The sequence below is a fragment of the Schistocerca gregaria genome, chromosome X (genome assembly GCF_023897955.1).
Source record: "Schistocerca gregaria isolate iqSchGreg1 chromosome X, iqSchGreg1.2, whole genome shotgun sequence".
Taxonomy (NCBI): domain Eukaryota; kingdom Metazoa; phylum Arthropoda; class Insecta; order Orthoptera; family Acrididae; genus Schistocerca; species Schistocerca gregaria.
This window is the reverse complement of record NC_064931.1, coordinates 518,446,891-518,473,383: the sequence shown is the minus strand read 5'-3', so window position 1 is coordinate 518,473,383 and position 26,493 is coordinate 518,446,891. Positions and strand designations below refer to the sequence as shown.

The 26,493-nt window shown below is 41.6% G+C and overlaps 1 protein-coding gene across 1 annotated transcript; it reads left to right on the top strand.

Annotated features, from left to right (window-relative positions):
* The first annotated feature begins 684 nt into the window (after positions 1–684).
* Positions 685–25,567, top strand: LOC126298174 (regucalcin-like). Its single transcript, XM_049989483.1, has 4 exons — positions 685–736; positions 15,946–16,158; positions 16,241–16,353; positions 24,651–25,567. The coding sequence occupies exons 1-4, from the start codon at positions 685–687 to the stop codon at positions 24,879–24,881; spliced, it is 609 nt and encodes a 202-aa protein (XP_049845440.1). The 3' UTR covers positions 24,882–25,567.
* The last annotated feature ends 926 nt before the right edge of the window (positions 25,568–26,493 follow it).

Below are 26,493 nucleotides of genomic sequence, written 5' to 3'. Positions count from 1 at the left end.
AAGTTACAGTTGAGTTTCTGTCTCAACTGTATCATTTTGCCCAGGAGTGCAAATTCTACATGAGTCTGAGAAGATCTGATTGGAGTTCAGTTTGAACCAGTGACTATAAAATACTCTTCAGTAGTGCCTCTGCTGTTACATGATCAACACTATGTAGTTTTTATGTGTATTGTGTAGTGCATTTTAATTTCTATATTGTTTTGTACTAAATGAAGCTAGATTCATGTGTATTTGATGTATAGTATGCTTCAATACTGCTGTTAGTGTCACTGTCATTCAGTTCAAACCACTGACTGTTAAATACATTTCTGTGGTGCCTTTGATTTGGTCCTATCAGCACCTCATGTAGCAGGAGCACCTCAAGTTTGTGCACTGCTCTTGGTTTACTTTTTACATAGGCATAACCTTGTCCTGCACTTAATTTTATTACTTCTTTTTGTCCTTGAAAGAAACTCATTCACATTTACATATGGTTAGGGATTGTGGCTGCTGAGGTTGTGATGATGGAGTTGGCTGCTGTTCACAAACAGGTAGCAGCTGCATAGGCCACTAGCAACTAGCTTTGTAGAGGTGTTGCAAAGAAGTGGCATCTCCCATTGTGAATGTGCTGTGAAGCTTGCTGGCTCCGTCTTTTTGCCACTGTGTTTCACTGAGAGCCCTGGTTTGGGAGTAAGCAATCACTGGATGGTGACTGGTATGAAATATCCAGATTTGGAGCTGTTTTATGGGGAAGATGGTATGTTGTTAATGGCGTACAGGCTAGCCCCATGACTCTTCTGCTGATAGTGATAAAGTGTCATTGGGTGTTGTCTCTCCAGCTCATGCAGTGATCTCTCCTCTGTTTTGGTCATGGTACCCACATCATTACTCATGCCACACCAATAATATCTGTTGTCTGGATCTTCAGATCATTCTCTACTCTTGTCAGAGACAGGCATAAATGTTAAAGGCAGCTAGCATCTCTTGTGAGAATTCTGCACAGCTATTGATTTGCAGCATTGTTTTCAGGACTGATCAGGGCCCCTTTCATCTGGAGCCAGATGGAGGGTAAAAACCAGAGCCTTCAACACTTTTATGATGAGATCTGTGGTAGATTTCTTGATGTATGGCAAAACTCCACAGTGCTTCAATGGTATAATTTGTGGAATGTTGTGAAAACAAACCACTGCACTCTTCGTATGAGAGAGATTGCTCAGTTTCTGATATAGAAAAGTTAATGGAAAATCATTCACCTGTAAGAAAGACCACACAAAGAGCCTATAATAATTTTCATGGGCAGATCCCGGTGAAACATCAACCAGGAAACCCTAGGAAATTCTGGTAATATGTACAGTCAATGAATGGATCTCACCCTTCCATTCATTCTCTTGTGGGTGTGTCTGATGTAATTTTAAATTTCACATTTGAACATGTGTTCACGTGAGAGTGTACTACTGCACTAATCTTTGAGCAGGTCACAGGCTTAAAAATGAGTAATTTGGTGTTAGCACCGCAAGTATTGAAAAGCAATTAAAATTACTTAAAGTGAATTAGGCAATAGTCCTGATGGAATACCAGTTAGAGTTTACATTGAATATACCATGGAGCCCTTTCTTAGCTCATATTTACTGAGAGTTGCTTGTGCAGTGAATAGTCCCAAATGACTGGAAAAAAGCACAGGTCTATCCTGTTTACAAAAAGGGTAATATATCAAATAGACAGTATTATAGAGTAATATTATACATATGGAGTATCTTTTCAATATGTGATTGGCTGGAGAAATATTTGACTAATAGTACTCAGTACATTATATTGCATGGTGAATGTTAACCTTTGGTGCGCATCAAGGAAGCGTAACAGGACCTACTGTTGTTGTCGTGGTCTCAGTCCAGAGACTGGTTTGATGCAGCTCCCCATGCTACTCTATCCTGTGCAAGCCTCTTCATCTCAGAATAACTACTGCAATGTACATCCTTCTAAATCTGCTATGTATTCATCTTTTGGTTTCCCTCTACTATTTTTACCCTCCACACTTCCCTCCAATACTAACTTAGTGATCCCTTGATGCTTCAGAATGTGTCCTACCAACTGATCCCTTCTTCTAGTCAAGTTGTGCCACAAATTGCACTTCTCCCCAATTCTGTTCAGTACCTCCTCATTAGTTACATGATCTTCCCATTTAATTTTCAGCATTCTTTTGTAGCACCACATTTCGAAAGCTTCTATTCTCTTCTTGTCTAAACTATTTATCATCCATGTTTCACTTCCGTACACGACTACACTCCATACAAATACTTTCAGAAAAGAGTTTCTGACACTTAAATCTATACTTGATGTTAACATACTTCTCTTCTTCAGAAACACTTTCTTTGCCATAGCTAGTCTACATTTTATATCTTCTCTACTTCGACCATAACCCGTTATTTTGATCCCCAAATAGCAAAAATCATCTACTACTTCAAGTGTCTCATTTTCCAATCTAATTCCCTCAGCATCAAATGATTTAATTTGACTACATTCCGTTATCTTCGTTTTGCTTTTTTTGATGTTTGTCTTATATCGTCTTTTCAAGATGATGTCCATTCCATTCATCTGCTGTTCCAGGTCCTTTGTTGTCTCTGACAGAATTACTATGTCATTGACAAACTTAAAAGTTTTTATTTCTTCTCCATGTATTTTAATTCCTACTCCAAATTTTTCTTTTGTTTCCTTTACTGCTTGCTCAATATACAGATTGAATAACATCAGGGATAGGCTACAACTCTGTCTCATTTCCTTCTCAACCACTGCTTTCCTTTTGTGCCCTTCAACTATTATAACTGCCATCTGGTTTCTGTACAACTATTAAATAGTCTTTCACTGCCAATATTTTACTGCTGCCATCTTTAGAATCTGAAAGAGAGTATTAGGTCAACACTGTCAAAATCTTTCTCTAAGTCTACAAATGCTACAAACATAGGTTTGCCTTTCCTTAACCTATCTTCTAAAGTAAGATGCAGGGCCAATATTGCCTCATATGTTCCAACATTTCTATGGAATACAAACTGATCTTCCCTGAGGTTGGCTTCTACCTGTTTTTTCATTTGTCTGTAAAGAATTTGCATTAGTATTTTGCAACCGTGACTTATTGAACTGATAGTTCAGAAATTTTCACACCTGTCGACACCTGCTTTCTTTGGGATTGGAATTGTTATGCTCTGCTTTTTAAGTTCGAGGGTGTTTCGCCAATCTGATACATCTTGCTCACCAGATGGAAGAGTTCTGTCATGGCTGGCTCACCCAAGGCAATCAGTAGTTCTAATAGAATGTTGTCTACTCCTGGGGCCTTGTTTTGAGTTATGTCTTTCAGTACTCTATCAAATTCTTTATGCAGTATCATATCTCTCATTTCATCTTTATCTATGTCCTGTTAGAACCCCTATTAACTCCTTCCACCATTCTGCTTTCCCTTCTTTGTTTAGGACTGGTTTTCCATCTGAGCTCTTGATATTCATAAAGGTGGTTCTCTTTTCACCAAAGGTCTCATTAATTTTCCTGTAGGCAGTACCTATCTTACTTTTAGTGATATATGCTTCTACACCCTTAGATTTGTCCTCTAGCCACCCTTGCTTAGTCATTTTGCATTTCCAGTTGATCTCATTTTTGAGACATTTGCCTTCCTTTTTACCTGCTTCATTTACTGCATTTTTATATTTTCTCCTTTCATCAGTTAGATTCAATATATCTTCTGTTACCCAAGGATTTCTACTAGCCCTCATTTTTTTACCTACTTGTTCCTCTGCTGCCTTCACTATTTCATTTCTCAAGGCTACCTATTCTTCTTCTACTGTATTCCTTTCCCCTGTTCTTGTCAGTCGTTCCCTAATGCTCTCTCTGAAACTCTCTACAAACTCTAGTTCTTCAGTTTATCCAAGTCCGATCTCCTTAAATTCCTACCTTTTCACAGTTTATTCAGTTTCAATCTACAGTTGGTTGGTTGGTTGGTTTGTGGATTTGAAAGGACCAGACTGCTACGGTCGTTGGTCCCTCAATCTACAGTACATAACCAATAAATTGTGGTCAGAGTCCACATCTGCCCCTGGGAATGTCTTATAATTTAAAACCTGGTTCCTAAATCTTTGCCTGAAACCTTCCCATGTCTCCAGATCTCTTCAACATATACAACCTTCTTTCAGGATTCTTAAACCAAGTTTTAGCTATGATTAAGTTATGCTCTGTGCAAAATTCTACCAGGCACCTTCCTCTTTCATTCTTTACCCCTAGTCCATATTCACCAACTACTTTTCCTTCTTTTCCTTTCCCTACTATCAAATTACAGTCCCCAATGCCTATTAAATTTTCGTCTCCTTTAACTATCTGATCAGGACCTATAATGTTTATATAAATGATTTATCAGCATAAAGATAACACGTTAAGTTGCAGATAGGCACAATGAAAAGACTGTTCCTTATTTAGCTTTCAGACAGAGCCTTCTTAAGAAAAGAAAACACACACACACACACACACACACCATAGACACACACAAGAAAGCACACCTCACACTCACATGACTGCTATCTCTGGCAGTTCTGACCAGAGTGGCCACAGATAGCAATTATGAGTGCATAAGGTGTGCTTACTTATGTGAATGTGTGTGTATTTTCTTTTCTGCTCTGTCTGAAAGCTAAATGTGTAACGGACATTTCACAGTGCCTGTACACAACTCAATGTGTTATCTTCATGGTGAGTGGTAATCTATCCTTTTCATAATATTGTTGATGTAACTGCCTGTTCCTTCCATTGTTTAAATGATTTATCAGACAGAATTAGCAGCACTATTAGACTGCTCACTGATGATGCAGTTGCATACAGGACAGTAACATTGTTGGATGATTATAAGGAATTACAGAAAGACTTGGACAAGTTCTCCACTTGATGCAATGAATGGCAGCTTACCGTAAATGTGGATCAAGGTCAGATAATACCCATAACAAATAGAAAGAATGTTACAGTACCTGATCCCAAGATCAGTGGTGATATATCGAGCTTGTCATATTATTTGAGCATTTCGGAGTAGTACTATGAATTGATATGAAATGAAACAATCATGTTAAGTCAGTATTATGAAAGGCAAATGGAAGAATTAGATTTGTTGGAAGAGTTCTGGGAATGTACAGTGCATCTACGATGGAGAGTGTACACAAGATTCTAATGCAACCATCACTAGCATATTTTCCAGTTTTGCTCCCTTCTCCGACACGGCCCCTACCGACGACTGTTGCAGGGTGCTTGCTTCTGTACAATGGAGTATAAAACGTGACTCATCTGAGGTCCAGTTGCACGTCTATTCGCCCGTACACATCTCCGGAGACGTTGTTCACCATGTCATTAGCGGCCCTAGGTGCACCTCAGTCGCTTCGACGCCTGATCTGTATAGCGCCATTTTGTCTTGCACGGTATATTCTAACCACGGCGGCACGAGTACAGGTTAAAAAACCCTTCCACCTTTGGCCCGAAAGCGAATGGTTATGCACTTATCGACGTCACATAAATCGCTCCGTTTCCGCATGACTGCACTGTTTTCCGCGTCCCCCAGCATTATTTATGTACCCTCCACTGCTAGTGCTGCCACCTGCCCTCTGTGATTGGTTATTGTTCGTTGACGTCGAACATAAGCGGTGATCACTTTAATGTGAATGTATCGTGTATTTTACGTTGTCACCACAGTCGTCGACGTAACACACGGGAAAGGAGTCGTGTGCGCCATCTATCTGTGAAGGAGGAGGAGATTAGTGTTTAACGCCCTGTCGACAACGAGGTTATTACAGGAGGAGCACAAGCTCAGCTTCGGCATGGTGCTTCATATATGTCCATGCAGTTTTAAGTCATTTTAAAGTAACGCACAAGATTACTATGTTGTAAGGGGAACGATACTCTATATGTCTGAATGTGTGAACTTATTTTCGTTGCATTAAAAGCCCTTTTTTTTCAAATTCGATTCAAAGTTGTGTAAAATCACAACATATTATTCTTAGAAACTAGTAGTGCAATATCAGTTTATTTTTAGGAAGTTGTAGATAAATAATTTGACTAGCAAAAACTCTAATATTTTTTTCCATGGGAAAATAGTGTCTGTAACAGTGTATGAAACAGGATCGTTTCTCATGATTTCATTCACTGTTGCATTGCCTGAGCCCTTGTTTGCTGTCATACTGTTTCTTCATCGAACTATTTATAGAAAGTACTACCTGAAAAGATTAATCCCCTAGGTACACGTATCACTCAATAATTTTCATAACAATATACCCATGTGACACGTGTCCTCTCAATTTACTACTTCCACTCTTCAATAGAAGTAACTCAATAAACATATTGTATTCAAAAAAAGGAACCTGAAATTAAATAGTTTCTGAATAACACTGGATTTATTATATCTTGAGATCATACAAAAGGTCCCTTCGTCAATCTAAAATCCACTCAGCTTACATGAACACCCATGCTATCCACATTTTCATTGCTATTAGCCGTTTCCCGCTAACATTCCGTTATGTCGCCGCAAAGAAAGATGCACTGATTCACATTTCACAATTTCATCTCCATCCATACATCCCTATACATTATTATAATGGATATATGTGTATGTTCCACATCTCCTAAACCAATTGATCGATTTCAATCAAACTTGATACCAGTATCACTTACTGTCCGGAAAGAGCTACTGCGGGGATAAGAACCAATACCTCTCGAAGGGATGGGGGTGAAGGTGAAAAGGAAGCACATAGCCAGACTATATTCATCCAGTATTCGAGAATATGAGCACTTAGTGACTTGCAACAAACTTGACCCATAATTTCAAACCTTTCCAAGAACTTTTCTCGCTGACATCCCCACAAAATGGTGAATGGAAAAAAGTTCCTCACCTACTACATTTTCGCTGTTCATACAGTAAAACTGGCCCATCAGGCATGACGTTCTAATTTAATATTTCTTTACAACTAACTTTATTCCTAACACATTTTGCAGAAAGTATTCAAATATACCACTGAATGTAAGTACAGAAATACCTCATTGTACGACACATAATTCAGTAGATATGATGTCATAACATTGAGATGCTAGAAAATTAGCCGCATGATGCATGGCGTTTTAATTTACTTCTTCTTTATTATTTACTCTATTCACACTTTTCGCAGACTGTATCTAAATACACCGCTGAAAATATGTGCAAAATTATATCATTGTTGACCACAAAGTTCAGGAGATACCACGTCGTAAACATTGAGCTGCGTGTAAACGAAACTGGAGGGCGAAATTCGCTAGAGATACAGATAAAATATGTATACAATTATGTGTAAAATACTTTAAATATACGTGAAACATATGTGACATACTTAGGCAAAGCCACGAGTAAAAATCTACTCCTAAGCTTCTGGATCCATATCAACCAAATTTGGGATACATGTCACTTACTAGAAAGAAATACTGTGGGGCTTACAACCACCATCTTCCTATGTGGGTGGGGACGATGATGTGGTTTTTGGAGAAAGAGAGGGGAGGAGGAGATGGGCAGACAGATAGGGAGAAGAAGGAGATGGAGAGAGACAGGGGGAGGAAGAGATGGAGGGAAAGACGTGGAAGGAGCAGATGGAGAGAGAGGGGGCAGGAGGAGATGACAGAGAGTGGGGGGTGGAGAAGGTGGATAGAGAGAGGGGAGAAAGAGATGGACAGACAAAGGGGGAAGGAGCAGACGGACTAATAGAAGAACAGAATAAACACATACCTGGACAAAATGGATATATGTCGGTACGTTTAACATTTCTTCCTAAGCTACTGCATCGATTTCAACCAGACTTGATACACATATCACTTACTGTCTCGAAAGAAGCACTGTGTGGGTAAGAACCACCTATCTATCAAAGAGGTGAAGGCGAAAGAGAAGTGTAATGCACTGCGCACAAATATGCAGAATATATCTGTCCCGTATCTGAGAATGAGAGCACTTAACGTGTTGCAAACAAATTTTACAAAATTTCGTACTTTTAAGAAACTTTTTCTCTCTGACAGGCCTACAAAATGATGAAATAAAAAAATTATCGTCTACTACGTTTTCGCTGTTCATGCAGTAAGACTGTCGCTTCAGGCACTCTGTTTTAATTATTACTTATTTACTACTAATTACATTCGCAACAAATTTTGCAGACAGTATCCACAGCATCACTGAATGAACCGACAAAATTATATCATTGCACAGCATATAGCTCAGGAGATATGTTGTTGCTGTTGTTGTGGTCTTCAGTCCTGAGACTGGTTTGATGCAGCTCTCCATGCTAATCTATCCTGTGCAAGATTCTTCATCTCCCAGTACCTACTGCAACCTACATCCTTCTGAATCTGCTTAATGTATTCATCGCTTGGTCTCCCTCTATGATTTTTACCCTCCACGCTGCCCTCCAATACTAAATTGGTGATCCCTTGATGCCTCAGAACATGTCCTACCAACCTATCCCTTCTTCTGGTCAAGTTGTCCCACAAACTCCTCTTCTCCCCAATCCTATTCAGTACCTCCTCATTAGTTATGTGATCTACCCATCTAATCTTCAGCATTCTTCTGTAGCACCACATTTCGAAAGCTTCAATTCTCTTCTTGTCCAAACTATTTATCGTCCATGTTTCACTTCCACACATGGCTACACTCCATACAAATACTTTCAGAAACAACTTCCTGACATTTACATCTATACTCGATGTTAATAAATTTCTCTTCTTCAGAAACGCTTTCCTTCCCATTGCTAGTCTACATTTTACATCCTCTCTACTTCGATCATTATCAGTTATTTTGCTCCCCAAATAGCAAAACTCCTTTACTACTTTAAGTGTCTCATTTCCTAATCTAATTCCCTCAGCATCACTCGACTTAATTCGACTACATTCCATTATCCTCGTTTTGCTTTTGTTGGTGTTCATCTTATATCCTCCTTTCAAGACACTATCCATTCCGTTCAACTGCTCTTCCAAGTCCTTAGATGTCTCTGACAGAATTACAATGTCATCGGCGAACCGCAAAGTTTTTATTTCTTCTCCGTGGATTTTAGTACCTACTCCGAAATTTCCTTTTGTTTCCTTCACTGATTGCTCAATATACAGATTGAATAACATCAGAGAGAGACTACAACCTTGTCTCACTCCCTTCCCAACCACTGCTTCCCTTTCATGCCCCTCAACTATTATAACAGCCATTTGGTTTCTATACAAATTGTAAATAGTCTTTCGCTCCATATATTTTACCCCTGCCACCTTCAGAATTTGAAAGAGAGTATTCCAGTCAACATTGTCAAAACCTTTCTCTAAGTCTACAAATGCTAGAAACGTAGGTTTGCCTTTCCTTAATCTAGCTTCTAAGATAAGCCGTAGGGTCAGTATTGTCTCACGTGTTCCAATATTTCTACGGAATCCAAACTGATCTTTCCCGAGGTCGGCTTCTACTAGTTTTTCCATTCGTCTGTAAAGAATTCGCGTTAGTATTTTGCAGCTGTGACTTATTAAACTGATAGTTCGGTAATTTTCACATCTGTCAACACCTGATTTCTTTGGGATTGGAATTATTATATTCTTCTTGAAGTCTGAGGGTATTTCGCCTGTCTCATACATCTTGCTCACCAGATGGTAGAGTTTTGTCAGGACTGGCTCTCCCAAGGCCGTCAGTAGTTCTAATGGAATGTTGTCTACTCCGGGGGCCTTGTTTCCACTCAGGTCTTTCAGTGCTCTGTCAAACTCTTCACGCAGTATCGTATCTCCCATTTCATCTTCATCTACATCCTCTTCCATTTCCATAATATTGTCGTCAAGTACATCGCCCTTGCATAGACCCTCTATATACTCCTTCCACCTTTCTGCTTTCCCTTCTTTGGTTAGAACTGGGTTTCCATCTGAGCTCTTGATGTTCATACAAGTGGTTCTCTTTAGTCCAGAGGTCTCTTTTATTTTCCTGTAGGCAGTATCTATCTTACCCCTAGTGAGATAAGCCTCTACATCCTTACATTTGTTCTCCAGCCATCCCTGCTTAGTCATTTTGCACTTCCTGTCGATGTCATTTTTGAGTCGTTTGTATTCCTTTTCGCCTGCCTCATTTACTGCATTTTTATATTTTCTCCTTTCATCAATTAAATTCGATATTTCTTCTGTTACCCAAGAATTTTTACTAGCCCTCGTCTTTTTACCTAAATGAGACTCTGCTGCCTTCACTACTTCATCCTTCAAAGCTACCCATTCATCTTCTTCTGTATTTCTTTCCCCCATTCTTGTCAATTGTTCCCTTCTGCTCTCCCTGAAACTCTGTACAACCTCTGGTTCTTTCAGTTTATCCAATTCCCATCTCCTTAAATTCCCACCTTTTTGCAGTTTCTTCAAGAGATATAATGACATAAAATTCAAGCAGCCTGCTAGAGGTGGCGTGTTCTTAGTTTGATTAGCTGGGACACACACACACAAGCACACACACACACACACACACACACACACACACACACACACACACACACAAAGACACACACCAGAAAGCAACTGACGATAGCCAAAACTGAACTCACAGTTCACAGCGCAGGAGTCTGGTGTGCTATCGTCCACACTCTAAGAACAACTGACTGACTGTAGCAGTTTTGGCCGAGCGGTTCTAGGCGCTTCAGTCTGGAACCGCACGACCGCTACGGTCACAGGTTCGAATCCTGCCTCGGGCATGGATGGGTGTGATGTCCTAAAGTTAGTTAGGTTTAAGTAGTTTTAAGTCCTAGGTGATTGATGACCTCAGACGTTAAGTCCCATAGTGCTCAGAACAATTTTTTTGTATCAGTTTTTGTTCAAAAATTCAAATGGCTCTGAGCACTATGGGACTTAACATCTATGGTCATAAGTCCCCTAGAACTTAGAACTACTTAAACCTAACTAACCTAAGGACATCACACAACACCCAGCCATCATCAGTTTTTGTAGTGCATGTGGGTAACAGGAGTGAATTGAAAAACGAGCGCATTTTACTGTTAACTTGGTTCCGGGGTACCTAAAACCTGCAATTTGTGTTTTTAAATGATTACTTCTAACGTACATTTTCAGGATTAGGTGCAATCTTTAAGACTTTCCAATCACAACAATGTACCGTATTATTTTTGAAAATAGGTAATTGAGAACCGCACTTTCACGCCCTAAAATGCGATAATGCACAGATACCTGTTGGTTCCTGAATTACCACTTGTTCAAACTCTCATTACCAGTAAAATGGGCCTTTTGTAGAAATGATAAATTTAAGCTATGTGAGGAAAGGCTAGATGATGAAAAGCTACGTTTCGTAGCTAGACTGACTTAAGGTACATATTTTGAGAATGTTAGCAAATTCAGCCTAAATTCCAGATAAAGGAACCCAATTTTCCAAACTTTGAAGGAAAATGGTTTGATTTTTTTCTCGACGGTTCCAGAAGAATAACATTTTCTGATTTTTTCATTTATTTCAGTTGCGTAAATCGTTTTTATGATTTGTCATAAAAAGGGGAAGTTCGTATTTAAACGTGACTTCCACGAGAAAAAGAAATCGTACTTGAAAGGTTGAGGTAACAAATGCGATTGTTACGATTCATTAACGTGACTCACTTAGAGAAAAAAAGACCGCAGTTCCATAGCCGAGTGATCAGCGGAATTGAATGCCATGTGCGAGGCCTCCGGTTCCATTCCTCGCGGGGTCGGAGATTTTCAGTGCTAAGCCATGTCTCCGCAATATCCTTTCTTTCAGGAGTGCTAGTTCTGCGAGGTTCGCAGGAGAGCTTCTGTATAGTTTGGAAGGTAGGAGACGGATACTGACAGAAGTAAAGCTGTGAGTACCGGGCGTGAGTCGTGCTTCGGTAGCTCAGATGGTTTGCCGGCACGGTAGCTCAGCGTGTTCGGTCAGAGGGTTGGCTGCCCTCTGTAATAAAAAAACTGAGTGAAGGGATTAATAACGAGCTTCGACGGATGTCATGTGACGTCCGCTACGACGAAATACAACGAACCATAACGAACAAAATGAAAAAAGATGGATAGAGCAAAAAAAAGAAAAAAGAAAGGATGGTAGAGCACTTGCCCGCGAAAGGCAAAGGTCCCGAGTTCGAGTCTTGGTCGGGCACACAGTTTTAATCTGCCAGGAAGTTTCAACTTCATACTTACTCAGCAACCATAAACAAAATACAAGGAAAATAATTATGATTATGAACCAATAAATCTTAGGGTTTCTCAGTTCGTCAATGTAACAACAAAATTACGAAGAATAAAAAATAACATTAATTTTCAAAAAAGCTGCTCAAAGTGTACTCTTTCCATTATGATTGCAAGTATTGTAACGGTGCGTCATGGAGTCCGCAAGGTTTCCAAAATCAAAGGTTTCCCTAATTTCGTCAAAGGCTAAAATTATGCTCATAAGAAGCTCTTCGATTGTCTTTACTGCAGTCGCGTAGACAATTTTCTTCACATTCCACAACAGATAAAAATCTACAAGGGTAAGATCTGGCCAACGAGTTAGCCAGAGAACTGGACCATCTCGACCAATCCACCTCTGCAGATACAACGTAGTTAAATGCTCACGTACCACAACAGAGAAGTGCAGTGGTGCGCCGTCGTGCTGCAACCACATTAACTGACGATCTTCCCTTAGGAACGTCTTGAAAATACAACGGAAAGACGTTTACACGAAACGCTAAATATGTCCACCAGTTTAAACGGGGAGGATCTAGGACGGGACCCAACAAACAAGCGCGTACTGTAGCTCCGCAAATGTTAACGCTATGCTTATAGAAATTAATGTAAGTGCTATGTGTGTTTTCGTCGTTACAAACATGGCTACTTCGACAGCTGAATGTCACTTCTTTGGTGAAATATGCCTCGTCTGTCCACGACACCATCCTTGCGAAATTTGGATTTTCAGTCTATTTGTTTAAGTATCACAAGGAACATTGATTTCGAGAAGAATAGTCTCGCGCCAAATCCTGCACTTCCCCTAGGTGGTACGGAAATAAAGTTTTGTCATACTACAGAGTGCGAAACCTGTTTCTAAAAACGAACGGATACATTTTATCATGTTTAGTTTTTGGGCATAACGTAAGAAAATATGATTAAATTCACTTACTCGCAAAGTTGACAGTAGGATTTGCGACAACCATATCGAGAACGTTTTGTTCAAACTGAACTGTTTACACGTAGTGTTGTCGTCCAGTGTCAGCTTTGTTAACAAGAAACTTCCAGTCTCTCTAAATTTTCTGCCAACCTTTACTAAAGTAGTCCCACAAGGAATAACGTGGTTAGGAAATCTAGAGTAGTAAATTATGCGGGTCTCGTGTACATTTTGATCCGCAGATCGGCGTATTCGTCCAAGGAATACCGATGACGCTCAGTGTTACCGCTACGCTCAGTTATGTGAAAAATGTGTCACGCCTACTTCCGTCGTTGTCCTATCACACCTCTTTCCGTGTAAATTCGCAGCTAAATCAACAAAGATCGACTGCGTAAATACGACTTCCGAAGGTGATCGAATGACTAGCAGACAAAATTCTGCTATACAAGGTGATAGCCTTAATGTCAGTTGTTCTCGTAGCGTAGATGGCAGGCTCGGGTTCGATCCTCGCTGTCGTCCAATGTCAATTTTTTGTATCATTCTCTTGTTTATTTGAGGAAATGGTACGAAGGACAAGTTAGGCAACACCATCTCCAGAAGGCTGCTTCAATTTGTACGCGCAAGGACCCGTTTGGCTAACTTTAATGCTAATTAAATCGGAAACGGGACAACGTACCGAATTTTTTTAAACAATTATTTCTCAACATAACCTACCGTGCAACACTTTTTCAAACCTTTCAGTCGTTTCTGACCACTCTGTACGCGTGCAATATATGTCACATACACACATGTTGAACATCTCCTGCCGGCCCGTGTGGCCAAGCGGTTCTAGGCTACGGTCGCAGGTTCGAATCCTGCCTCGGGCATGGATGTGTGTGATGTCCTTAGGTTAGTTAGGTTTAAGTAGTTCTAAGTTCTAGGGGACTGATAACCTCATATGTAAAGTGCGATAGTGCTCAGAGTAATTTGGACCATTTTGAACATCTCCTCCTGAGCCTCTAGATCGATTTCAGCCAAACTTTGTACACATTTTACTTACATTCAGGACGCAAATGCTGTGGGAGTAATAACCACCAACCTTCCGTTGGGGTGGGGGTGGGTTTGATAATGGGGTGGTGAAGAGAGAAGGGGGCTGGAGGAGATGGGCGAAGACACGGGGCGTGATGAGGTGGACAGAGAGAAAGTGAGGAGGAAAAAGACAGAGAGAGAGGGGGAAGGAGGAGATGAATGAAAGAGGGTGAGGAGGACGTTGAGTGAGAGAGGGGAAGGAGAAGATGGACGGTGAAGAGGGGAGGAGGAGATGACAGAAACAAGGGGGATGGAGAGAGGGGGAGGAGAAGATGGACAGAGGGAGAGTGGAGAAGCAGATGGACTAATAGAAGATTAGAACAAATAAATACCCGGGAAAAGCCAAGTTTCTCAGCTAGTATTATCCACATACTAAATACTTGGCGCTCTTTTTCGCACCTATGGGGCCCGCGCCTCGGCTCACACTTGTTCAACCCATGAGCCGATCTCGCTTATTAAGTACCTACGCATCTGCATCCCGACAAACTTGTGGAAAGCACACCAAGCAGTATCAACCGTGGTGCAATGCATGGAGAGGGATAAATCCTTGCCGGCCGGAGTGGCCGAGCGGTTGTAGGAGCTACAGTCTGGAACCGCGCGACCTTAGGTTAGTTAGGTTTAAGTAGTTCTAAGTTCTAGGGGACTGATGACCTCAGAAGTTAAGTCCCATAGTGCTCAGAGCCATTTGAACCATTTTTGATAAATACGTAGAGAATATCCAGCAGAACTGTTTCATTTCTCAAATGTGTGATTAACAACAGTGTGTCCTATTTTGTTACTGTGTTATTTTATTTAGCAATAAAGTTATTATGCATAGACTAATAGGTTTTACTCTTTTTATACCTCTTCCTCCCCCTCCCCCCCCCCCCCCAATTCTTGAATCTAAGCATGCACAAGTCGGCATATATACTGGCACTGTAAAGCTATATGACCGGTTATCGTCTTAGTTTGTACTTACAAAACCATGGCATGGTTCACGCGTAGATTGAGTGCAAAGTACACTGCCTGATAAGAAAGGTGCAGCACCCAGTAGATAAAGTCGGATTTCAATGTAACTTCACATACGTTCACGCCATTGGCCAGTATGTAAAATGACGAGAGTTGCAATTTGCAGTGACAAGTGGAACAGGGAGAATGGCGACGACCTGTGGAAAGGTTCCATTTTTCTAATGTTTTGGAGAGGCATAATGTTATAGGGAACCATGGGGTATAACTTCAGGTTTCGGCTAGTAGTGATTGAGGCAACTCTGACATGTCATGAACCTCTTGCATCCTCATGTGTTACATCTCATGCGATATTGTAGTGCCATTTTTGAACAGGATAATGCTCGTCCACATATGGCACATGTCGCTATGAAATGTCTGCGTGATGTTGAGGTACTCCTCAGTCCAGCAAGAACCACAGATCTGTCTGGGAGCAGCTCAGGCGTGAACTCCGTCCCATAGCCAGTATCCAGGATGTCAAGGACCATTTACAGTAGTTTTGGCCCAACTTGCCTCAAGAGAGGATGAAGTCGTTCCCAAGAGAATCACTGCGTACACCCAGTTCAGAGGGGGTGCAACGTAATACTAATAAGTGGGCTCATACTGCCAAGTTAATTATAAATTTGTCACTATTTTATAGTCACTGTAATAATATCACATATTCCCTCAACTCGTGAAGTTTCTTTTCGTTCACCCCCCCCCCCCCCTCCCCATTCCTCCAGGCAGTGTAGATACTAAAGGATGGGGCGAATTATAATATGTATTTCAAGTATTCAAATACTATAATGTCATCTACATTCAATTTTCAGGTACAATGGGTCCGTACAAGAACAATAAAGTCACACCGGAACGAGGAATGCTATTCAGCTTGGACAAGGATAGAAAAGCAGTAACACACGTGACAAAAATTGGCATTGCTAACGGCCTGGCCTGGAGTTTAGACAACAAAACCATGTATTACATTGACTCTGCTACCCGAAGAGTCGACGCATTCGATTTTGACATAAAAGCTGGAAAAATAAGTAAGGTTATATATAGGATAATTCTTTATCCTTTGTGAGTAATGCATTAAAAATACTGACGAATGATTGTTTCTGTTTAAAGCAAACAGGAGGACCATCTTCGACTACCCAACGAATGGTGTGGCAGGATTTCCAGACGGCCAAGCTATTGATGCGGATGGCAACCTGTGGATAGCCTCCTATGACGCCAATCTGGTAATGATTTCATGTCACACTGTTCGGATAAAAATATGCTTTCAAACATTTACTTCAGAAATGGAAAACCAATTGATTACCTCACTATTGAACTGTGGATACTTGGCGAAACATGATTACATGGAACACACATTTCTTGACAACTTGTTTCAATAACTAATTTTGCAACCCAGGTTTAGGGTGCGGCTCATAGAAAAACTGATAGGGGAGTGTGCATTCGACATAATGATCACCAGAGAAGTTGAAAGGTGCAGCCAATAGACTCCCCCTTTGCGCAGCATTTTCTGGATACCAGGCACAGTTATTTAGTAGATGTATAAATCCTAAATTCTGGGCACAGCGGGCAGGAACTGTGATTGGAATTCTCGAGATGAAGAGGCACTACAAGAACTATCCTGAACAGATACTGAATTAACAGACCGACTTCGGTTACTCTCCACTTCTTAACACTGACAAACCTGACTGAACGCCAAACCCTTCTGAGCAGTTGTGCCCCACTTGCAGCATCCCCTCGCTGTACTAAACTGATGTAAACGTTTTTAAATTTAGCCGTGATTCCGTAGAAAGTGGTATAGGTGACATATAGGATAAGTGGTCATGCTTCCCCACCTGAGACTGCGCTAGTTAAGCTAACCCTTACGTGGATTATTTCTGCGAATCTGTCGTAGATGTAGCACCTCGAAGCAGTTCTTGTGACGCTCTGGATTCTTCAGAAGGTGCAACGATGCCAGCTCTGCCTAGAAGTGGATATTCAGAGTGCTAATTTACTTGAAATAAGTCCAAGGATGCCACTACGACGCGTTTATTAGCAAACATCGTAAAACAGTAACAATTTAATACAGTGAAACGATCCTCTCAAAAAGAACAAGCTCCGAGTACATCCTACCGGCGACTGGCGAGATTGGGAAGCGGCCGGAATATCTTGCTTAGATTGTAAAACTTCGTCGCTCTTCGAACATCTTCGTTATTTTAATAATACTCATTTTCTACTGAATTAAATCGTTTCCTTCATAGCGATATTATGGTATGTTGTTTTCGTTGTTGTAGTCTTCAGTCCTGAGACTGGTTTGATGCAGCTCTCCATGCTACTCTATCCTGTGCAAGATTCTTCATCTCCCAGAACCTACTGCAACCAACATCCTTCTGAATCTGCTTGGTGTATTCATCTGTTGGTCTCCCTCAACGATTTTTACCCTCCACGCTGCCCTCCAATAATAAATTGGCGATACCTTGATGCCTCAGAACATGTCCTACCAACCGATCCCTACTTCTAGTCAAGTTATGCCAAAAAACTTCTCTTCTCCCCAATCCTATTCAGTACCTCCTCATTAGTTATATGATCTACCCATTTAATCTTCAGCATTCTTCTGGAGCACCACATTTCGAAAGCTTCAATTCTCTTCTTATCTAAACTACTTATCGTCCATGTTTCACTTTCATACATGGCTACACTCCATAAAAATACTTTCAGAAACGACTTCCTGACACTTAAATCTATACTCGATGTTAACAAATTTCTCTTCTTCAGAAACGCTTTCCTTCCCATTGCCAGTCTACATTTTATATCCTTTCTACTTGGACCATCATCAGTTATTTCGCTCCCCAAATAGCAAAACTCCTTTACTACTTTAAGTGTCTCACTTCCTAATCTAATACCCTCAACATCACCCGACTACATTCCATTATTCTCGTTTTGCTTTTGTTGATTTTCATCTTATATCCTCCCTTCAAGACACTTCAACTGCTCTTCCAAGTCCTTTGCTGTCTGACAGAATTACATTGCCATCGGCAAACCTCAAAGATCGCTAAGATGCATCATGCCATCTCATCTGTTGTTTTTAGGTCATGGTCGAATCTCTTCATCCGTTTCGTCTGATTCTGGCCATTTTCTCTCAAAAACACTGCTAATGGCTGATTTGACTCTAACACACTAACACTTTTTATCCACCGGTGTTTTCAGAATTTAGACCGCAAGCCGAATGTGTTGTCTGTCTTCCGGTTTTTGCCTGTGAATGTGAGGGCATTTGTGTGTCATTATCTAAGCCATAACCATTGGCTTGTTTCTGGTTTTCGTTCAAGTCAGTATGTTTCGTGCAAATAAACGAAAGTGTAATGTATCATTTTCATACACCCGTAGCTGATGCACCAAATCGTTTCTAATATGATTACGCCAGCTGCAGGCAAGCACTAATTTTTATAGTAAATAAATAATTAATACAAATTAGTTTCTGAATCTAAATAATGTGATAATTCATTAACCCTTATTTAGCTTCCAGAATAGTGGAAAAAATTGATAACTGCATAAAATTAACTTCCTCATTAACTTTCGCATAAGCAAACAATTTACTTAGGGGGAAAAACGATTTCTGTCGTGAGGCAAATAACATCATAGTTATCCACCACACACTACTGAACCTGAACATAAACGAATGTAGCATACAGAGCATAAATAGGCGATGAATTCGACTATTGTAAGACTATATGATTGGCGACAGGTCACTGGAACAGTAACTACTGTACAATAGTAGTTACAGTACCATTCACAGTAACGTTTATTGGGAAAATGTTTTGGATGTGTAGTTAATTCACGAAAGAAAGGGCTTACAGAACACTTGTTCCGCCATTTATTGAATATTGATCGTCAGTCTAGGGACATTTACCGAGTTGAATTAATAAAAGAGATAGACATGGCCCAAAGAAAAGTGACATGTTCGTCATGATCAATCGTTTAGCTGATGCGATAGTGTTAACGGAGATTCTCAACGAACTGTAGTGACAGACGCTGCAAGAGAGGTTTTGTGCATCACGATGAGCTTTACTATTTATTTATTTATTTACTTATTCATTCACTGATCATCTTACAATGATGAAGGATTTGACATCATAATACATTGAAAATAAATAGCTCAAAAATATATAAGTGTACATATATGAGGACAGGACAGATGGCTGGCCATGGCCTTGATGAAGGCACCATCCAGGCATTTGCCTGAAATGATTTAGGAAAAACACTCAAAACATAAATCAGAATTTCCGGGCAAAGCAATCTCCATCCATCCGCAGTGTCTGAACAACCACTCCGCCACATTCGATTGGTCCCTATTGTAAAATGCCCTTAGATATATCCACAGTTTGCTCCAGATAAATTATGAATCAAACATAGTCCCCCTCTTTGTCACTGCACACATCAAGGACACACACTGGTGCCTCCTGAACCATGAACATGCTGCTATGCCCCTTGCATTAACTCCAGTCTGTTTCGGAAACTGGCTCCAGGAGCGAGTGAGTAAATGCGGGGAAGAGAAGGGCAATATATTACGCCCTCCGACATATGTGCATACCGGATGAATCGCCTAAACTTTGCAATATTGTGGAAATGGAAAGTGCTACTGATGTGTGGTTTTCATACAAAAGATTGATAGCTGCAAGTATTGCTAGCCAACAAACAGATTACAATAACATTTATAAAGTGTATTTTTGTGAAGATATACATTTTAAATGAAACAATGATTATTAATATTAGCAAACAAAAAGTAGGCTGAATCAGAATGTCAGAGGTGTTTGTTACAGGATTTTAGTGCGAGGCATTTACAAGATATGGTATACTGGAAAGTTCCCACACCAGCACTCGTACAATACCTGTGGTAGCACACACTAAAGAACAACACAAGTGCATACAGTAGTTACGTGGATTGTGACTAGTAACGAGACAATTGACCATCACAGGCTGGGTTCAAAATGACTACTGATAGCGGGAATACCCGCTTCCCGTCTGGTATGGAACGACTGCTGCACACGTGCTACCATTTCAGTGGAGATGTCCGAGCGGTGTATAGTTTATATGTCCTTGTAGACAGCGTCTTTCAGTTTTACCCACAGAGAAAAGCCTACAGGCATCAAGTCCGGAAAACTGGCCGGCCAAAGCACAGGTTCTCTGCGGCCAGCGCAACGATATGGAAACAATTCGTGAAGACATGCTGTAGTACTTTGTGCACTATGGGCTGGACGGGCACCATGTTGTTATTACAGGTTCCTCCTAGTCTGCAGAGGAACGTCTTCTAGCATCCGTGGAAAATGGTCTGTGAGGAGGCTGCGTCCACTCTCGACGTACTGCCCGGACTCTTGCCACACACTAACTGACTAGCAAGTCGCAATGCACTCAAGGAACACAGAAGCACACTGTAACCAAACATTACAACATCGTACCCAGCATCTACGCAGGTCGAATGGCACAAATAAGTGTCGGTGTGGAAACTGTGTTGGTGTGGAAACTTTTCAAAATACAGTATCTCGTGAACGATTCGCACTAAAATACCACAACAAACACCACTGATGTTATGTATGAGGCGCAACTATGGGCCTCATCTAAAAAGGGTGACCCAGCTGAGTCACGCAATTTGACACTTAGTCTGATCACAAGGGGTGGCCATTATTGCACTCGTTGATCACGTAGGCTGACGTGAGGATCAATGAACTATACTTGACGGGATGTATCTGGAACATCTTAGGTGATTAGAAGTTAGTAGACAGGAATACAATTAAATACTTAGCTTTAATTCAGCATCAGCGATGAACGTCGATCTTGACTTTGTACAATAATATTTACAATTTCAGTTATAGACTGAACTGCGAATACTGCTTTATAATTCTGATTGCTTCACACAAATAGGTCAATTGGCAATGCAGAAACTGTATGTGGCGCCTGGCTAGTCGTAGCTACTGACTCAGCTGAAGGCTATGCTAACTAGCGTCTCTGCAAATGAGATCTCCGAAGCTATAACAAGTGAACCATTCCTATTAAAGTCGGCTATAGAACTGGGCAGTACGACAGCTTGTCTCGTAAGACCAGCCGAGTGGCGGCGCTCGGTCTGCTAGCATCGACAGTGGGCGACTCGCGGGTCCGAAGTGTCCTGACGGACCGCGACCGATTTGAAGCCTACAGCTTAGCCAGTGTGGTGCCTTGCGGTGCTACCACAACTGACATTCTGATTTATCCTACTTTTAGTTTGTTGGTGTCAACAGGCGTTGTTACTGTGGTTTCACCTCCAGACACCACACTTGCTAGGTGGTAGCCTTTAAATCGGCCGCGGTCCGTTAGTATACGTCGGACCCGCGTGTCGCCACTATCAGTGATTGCAGACCGAGCCCCGCCACGCGGCAGGTCTAGTCTAGAGAGACTCCCTAGCACTCGCCACAGTTGTACAGCCGACTTTGCTAGCGATGGTTCACTGGCTACATACGCTCTCATTTACATAGCCGACAGTTTAGCATAACCTTCAGCTACGTCATTTGCTACGACCTAGCAAGGCGCCATATTCAGTTAATATTGATATTGTGAATCATGTACCTTCAAGAGCGACGTTCATCATTAATGGATTAAAGTAAAGTATCAAACTAATTACGTCCGCTTTCTGAATTTTAATTCCTTGTCATGTTCCAGATCTCACGTCAGTATAGTTCTTCCCTCCTCACGCCAGCCTGCGTGAGCTAAAACGCGTGCATTTCGACCTCCTCTAGTAACACGGTGTTGGCTCTTCTGCCAACACAACAGTTACATTCAAAAAGTGTAAGTTTGCACAAAAAATACACTTTCTAGCGGCGTGGGGTAGCTGCGCGGTCCGGGGCGCCTTGCCACAGTTCGCGCGGCTGCCCCCGTCGGAGGCTCGAGTCCATCCTCGGGCATGGGTGTGTGTATTTTCCTTAGCAAAAATTAATTTTAAACAGATTAAGTAGTGTGTAGGGCTATGGACCGATGACCTCTGCAGTTTGGTCCCACAGGAACCTACTTTCTAAGTATTATTACAATCTGTTTATTGGCTAACAATACTAGCCCCTGACTGGATTGGACTGGATTGTTTGGGGGAGGAGACCAAACAGCGAGGTCATCGGTCTCATCGGATTAGGAAAGGACGGGGAAGGAAATCGGCCGTGCCCTTTCAAAGGAACCATCCCGGCATTTGCCTGGAGGGGTTTAGGGAAATCACGGAAAACCTAAATCAGGACGGCCGGACGAGGGATGCGAGTCCAGTGTGCTAATCACTAGCCCCTGACTACCATTCCATTCCATGAAAACCGCACATCAATAGCACTTACCTTTTCCGCAATATCTGCTGTGGAAGTTGTAGGTGATTCACCCTGTATGTTACGAAATGATCACAAAATCGAGAAAGCGGAACTAAGGTTGAAGTTTATCGACAATCATTCTTCCCGTGCACCGTTCCCAGGTGCAACAGAGAAGGTGGAAGGAGATTGTGGTACGACTCCAGATACCTTAAGCTGGCTTGCAGAGTATTGAGGCAGATGTAGATGTAGTATTGGTGCCCCGCATGGAGCACTAATAAATTTCCACGAAACATAAATGACGCACAACGTGGGTGCTAACAAGGGAACATCCCGAACGCACCCCCCTCAGATTTAGTTATAAGTGGGCACAGTGGATAGGCCTTGAAAAACTGAACACAGATCAATCAAGAAAACAGGAAGAAGTTGTGTTGAACTATGAAAAAAAGTAAGCAAAATATACAAACTGAGTAGTCCATGAGCAAGAAGTTGTGTTGAACTATGAAAAAAATAAGCAAAATATACAAACTGAGTAGTCCATGCGCAAGATAGGCAACATCAAGGATAGTGGAAGCTCAGGAGCGCCGTGGTCCCATGGGTAGCGTGAGCAGCTACGGGACGAGAGGTCCTTGGTTCAAGTCTTATCTCGAGTTGCCGGCACGGTAGCTCAGCGTGTTCGGTCAGAGGATTTAACTGCCTTCTATAATAAAAAACTGAGTTAATAGATTCACAACGATCTTAAACGGATGTCTTACGACGTCCACCCAGAGCAAATGCAACGAACAAAAGCGAACACAATTGGATTAAAAAAAAAAAGTGAAAAGTTTATGTTGTGGTTGGCAGGAGAGCCAACACCGTGTTACTTGAGGAGACCGAAAGGCACGCGTGGCGTGAGGTCTGGAACAGGACAAGGAAATTAGAATTTAGAAACATCGGACGTAGCTGGTGGAATACTTAACTTTAATCCATTAATGACGAACGTCGGTCTTGACGGTACATGATTCAGTATCAATAATAACTGATAATGGTGCCTTGCTAGGTCGTAGCAAATGACGTAGCTGAAGGCTATGCTAACTATCGTCTCGGCAAATGAGAGCGTAGAAGTCAGTGAACGATCACTAGCAAAGTCGGCTGTACAACTGGGGCGAGTGCTAGGAAGTCTCTCTAGACCTGCCGTGTGGCGCGCTCGGTCTGCAATCACTGATAGTGGCGACACGCGGGTCCGACGTATACTACCGGACCGCGGCTTATTTAAAGGCTACCACGTAGCAAGTGTGGTGTCTGGCGGTGACACGACAGTTTACTTTCTTTATTTTCACAAAGTTGTGATCTGTCCGTTCGTTCATTGAAGTCTCTGTTCACTGTAATAAGTTTAGTGTCAGTGTGATTAGTAGACGAAAGGACGTGCTTCTCCAATGGGAACCGAAAACATTTGATCGCAAGGTCATAGGTCAATCGATTCCTCCACAGGAAAACACGTCTGAGATATTGTATACTACACTAGTGACGGCATGTCCGTCACATGGCAGGAATATGTTGTCGGCCCACCTAACTTGTACACTTGGCGAATGGGTAAGAAGATTCTTCTACCTTGCCCGATTTAGGTTTTCTTGTGGATGTGATAATCACTCCCAAAAAAGTGATGAAAACATAATAGTTTGTCACATAAACTGCAACAAATGAATGCAACAGTTTCACAGTCGCACAGGTTTCCCTGTGCTCTGTCAAAACATATGTTTTTAACGTTTTCAAATTTTTCCGTGTGTAGACCGTCAAATCCTGCATATATCCAAGAAAAGCTGAACACGACCTGGAATTTTGGAGAGTGAAGTTGATTATGCGTGAGTGCCTGAACTTTGATATTGTCTGAAAGTAAAAAATTAAACTTCTGGCTCAAGGGAAGACTTGAACCATAGACGTCTCGGTCCGGAGCTGCTCACGCTAACCACGGGACCAGGGCGCTCCTGAGCTCATGCTCTCCTTAATGTTGCTTATCATGCACATGGACTACTCAGTTTGTATATTTTGCTTAATTTTTTTCATAATTCCACACAACTTTTTCCTATTTTCTCGATTGATCTGTGATAAGTTTTTCAAGGCCTATCCACAGTGCTAACTTATAATTAAATCGGAGGGGGGTGCGATGGGGAGGTTCCCTTGTAAGTAACTATATAATAGACTACATTTTCACTGTTGGCTAATGTTATTGAGACTCGGGTGGTTCTGCGCCGTTTCAGGTTATTCAAGTCAACCCGTCGACTGGGAAGCTGCTGAAGAGGGTCGAGATGCCAGCTCCGAAGATAACTTCGGTGGCGTTCGGCGGAGAGAAGCTGGACGAGCTGTATGTGACGTCAGCGAGGGACGAGCTGAACGACGAGCAGCTGCGCCGCTGGCCGCTGTCGGGCTGCACGTTCCGCGTCACAGGGCTGGGTGTGACTGGCCTGCCCGGCCAGCCCGTCTCTCTCTGAGCAGACACAGTCTGCCTGCCACTTGTCTTTTCTTCCTAGCATGTCTAGCCACCTACTACCTAGAAACATTACATTTCTTCACGCAGTGTCCTCCAGTATCACCGGTTTACTTATTCTCCACCGACAGACATACGAAACAAAACGGAAAATTATGTAGTTGCGCATGTCTGTCGATACTTTCTCCTTGTCACCTACCATGTGGCTTCTGTCTCGTGGTTCCGTGACCTGTTGTGACTTTCAGTCTGTGTAGGAGAAGACTTTGGTTGCATAAGTGGGTATTCTACCATACTTAGTACAGAACACTTGCTTTTATGTCGCACTTTGTAAGTGTAATAAAAATGAACTTCTATCAAGAGCACTTAAATAAAGCCCTGAACTATTGAGCCATGCTGTACTATATGAATATTTGTGCCCCAGAGGTAAGACTGGCAACGCGATCCAACCATAAATGTTTAACGAAATAATTACAGAAACACGAGCTTACTTATCGTATGGCAAACGGAAAGGAATTTTGCATAGACAGATATTCAAGCATCAATTAATTGGTAACCATTCATCAAAACTTTGTCCAAAAGTTATATACTACCTATACTTTCAGCTCAAAGGCAAAGCTGTGCTTGGGGATTATCCCTCGTATCTGTAATCACTGAATTTAGATTTGAAAAGAATGTTTATTCAAACGCTTATTGCTATTATTATTATTATTATTATTATTATTATTATTATTTCTCATATGGCCCATGTTTTTAAATCGTAAGAGTAGCTATACCTACACAAAGATTACTAAATTAATACGTATCAACACTTCAACACATTTCTCCAGCATAATGTAACACAAATGACAACAGCTATAGGCGAGTATCAATGTCTTTTATGCAGCTTATAACATCACTCGTTACTCCAAGGAAATCTTCGAAAGGACACTTTTGTGTGACATGTTGATACAACATGAGGAACTGTCTGTCGTTCTGCACCACAATCACAACATGGTGATGAAAAATTTGCCCCACATTTGGAGAGGGCCTGCACATCGTCCAGTGGCCATTCTGATGTGGTTCACGAAAATCAAAATTGCCTGCGGCTGGTCAAGTCCAGGGGATTTCTCGTGGATGCAGCACAGATTCAGTCATTGTGGAGGAGATTTTGTTGCCTACAGCGTTTCCCTACGTTCAATACTGGAAGGTCGAGGTTATCAACGATCTTGTGGTATTCTCGTAGTAGTGCACTCTTCCATCTGATGTCAGCAGTTGGAGCATGATCAACATAGGGAATTAGTATATGGGAGCAGATGGTACTGACCTACTAACAAAGCACATGACTTCTTTAAGTTGTACATCTATCTTTTTCACATATGCACTATTAAGCCAGACGGACACACAGTACGCTGCCGGTGAGTAGAGCAGGCCGATTGCTGATACTCGAAGTATGTCTGCTGACGATCCCCAAGGAGTGACACAGAGTTTATGGAGAATTTCATTGCTGCTTTTGAGCTAAGCAGATGTTCATGCCAAGTGCTCCTTAAAAGAAAGTGACCTGATTACGTAATTCCAAGGTATTTTGAAGGATGTTATGACGACCTTCGTCTCCCTCAAAATCTGCTGGACAAATGAAA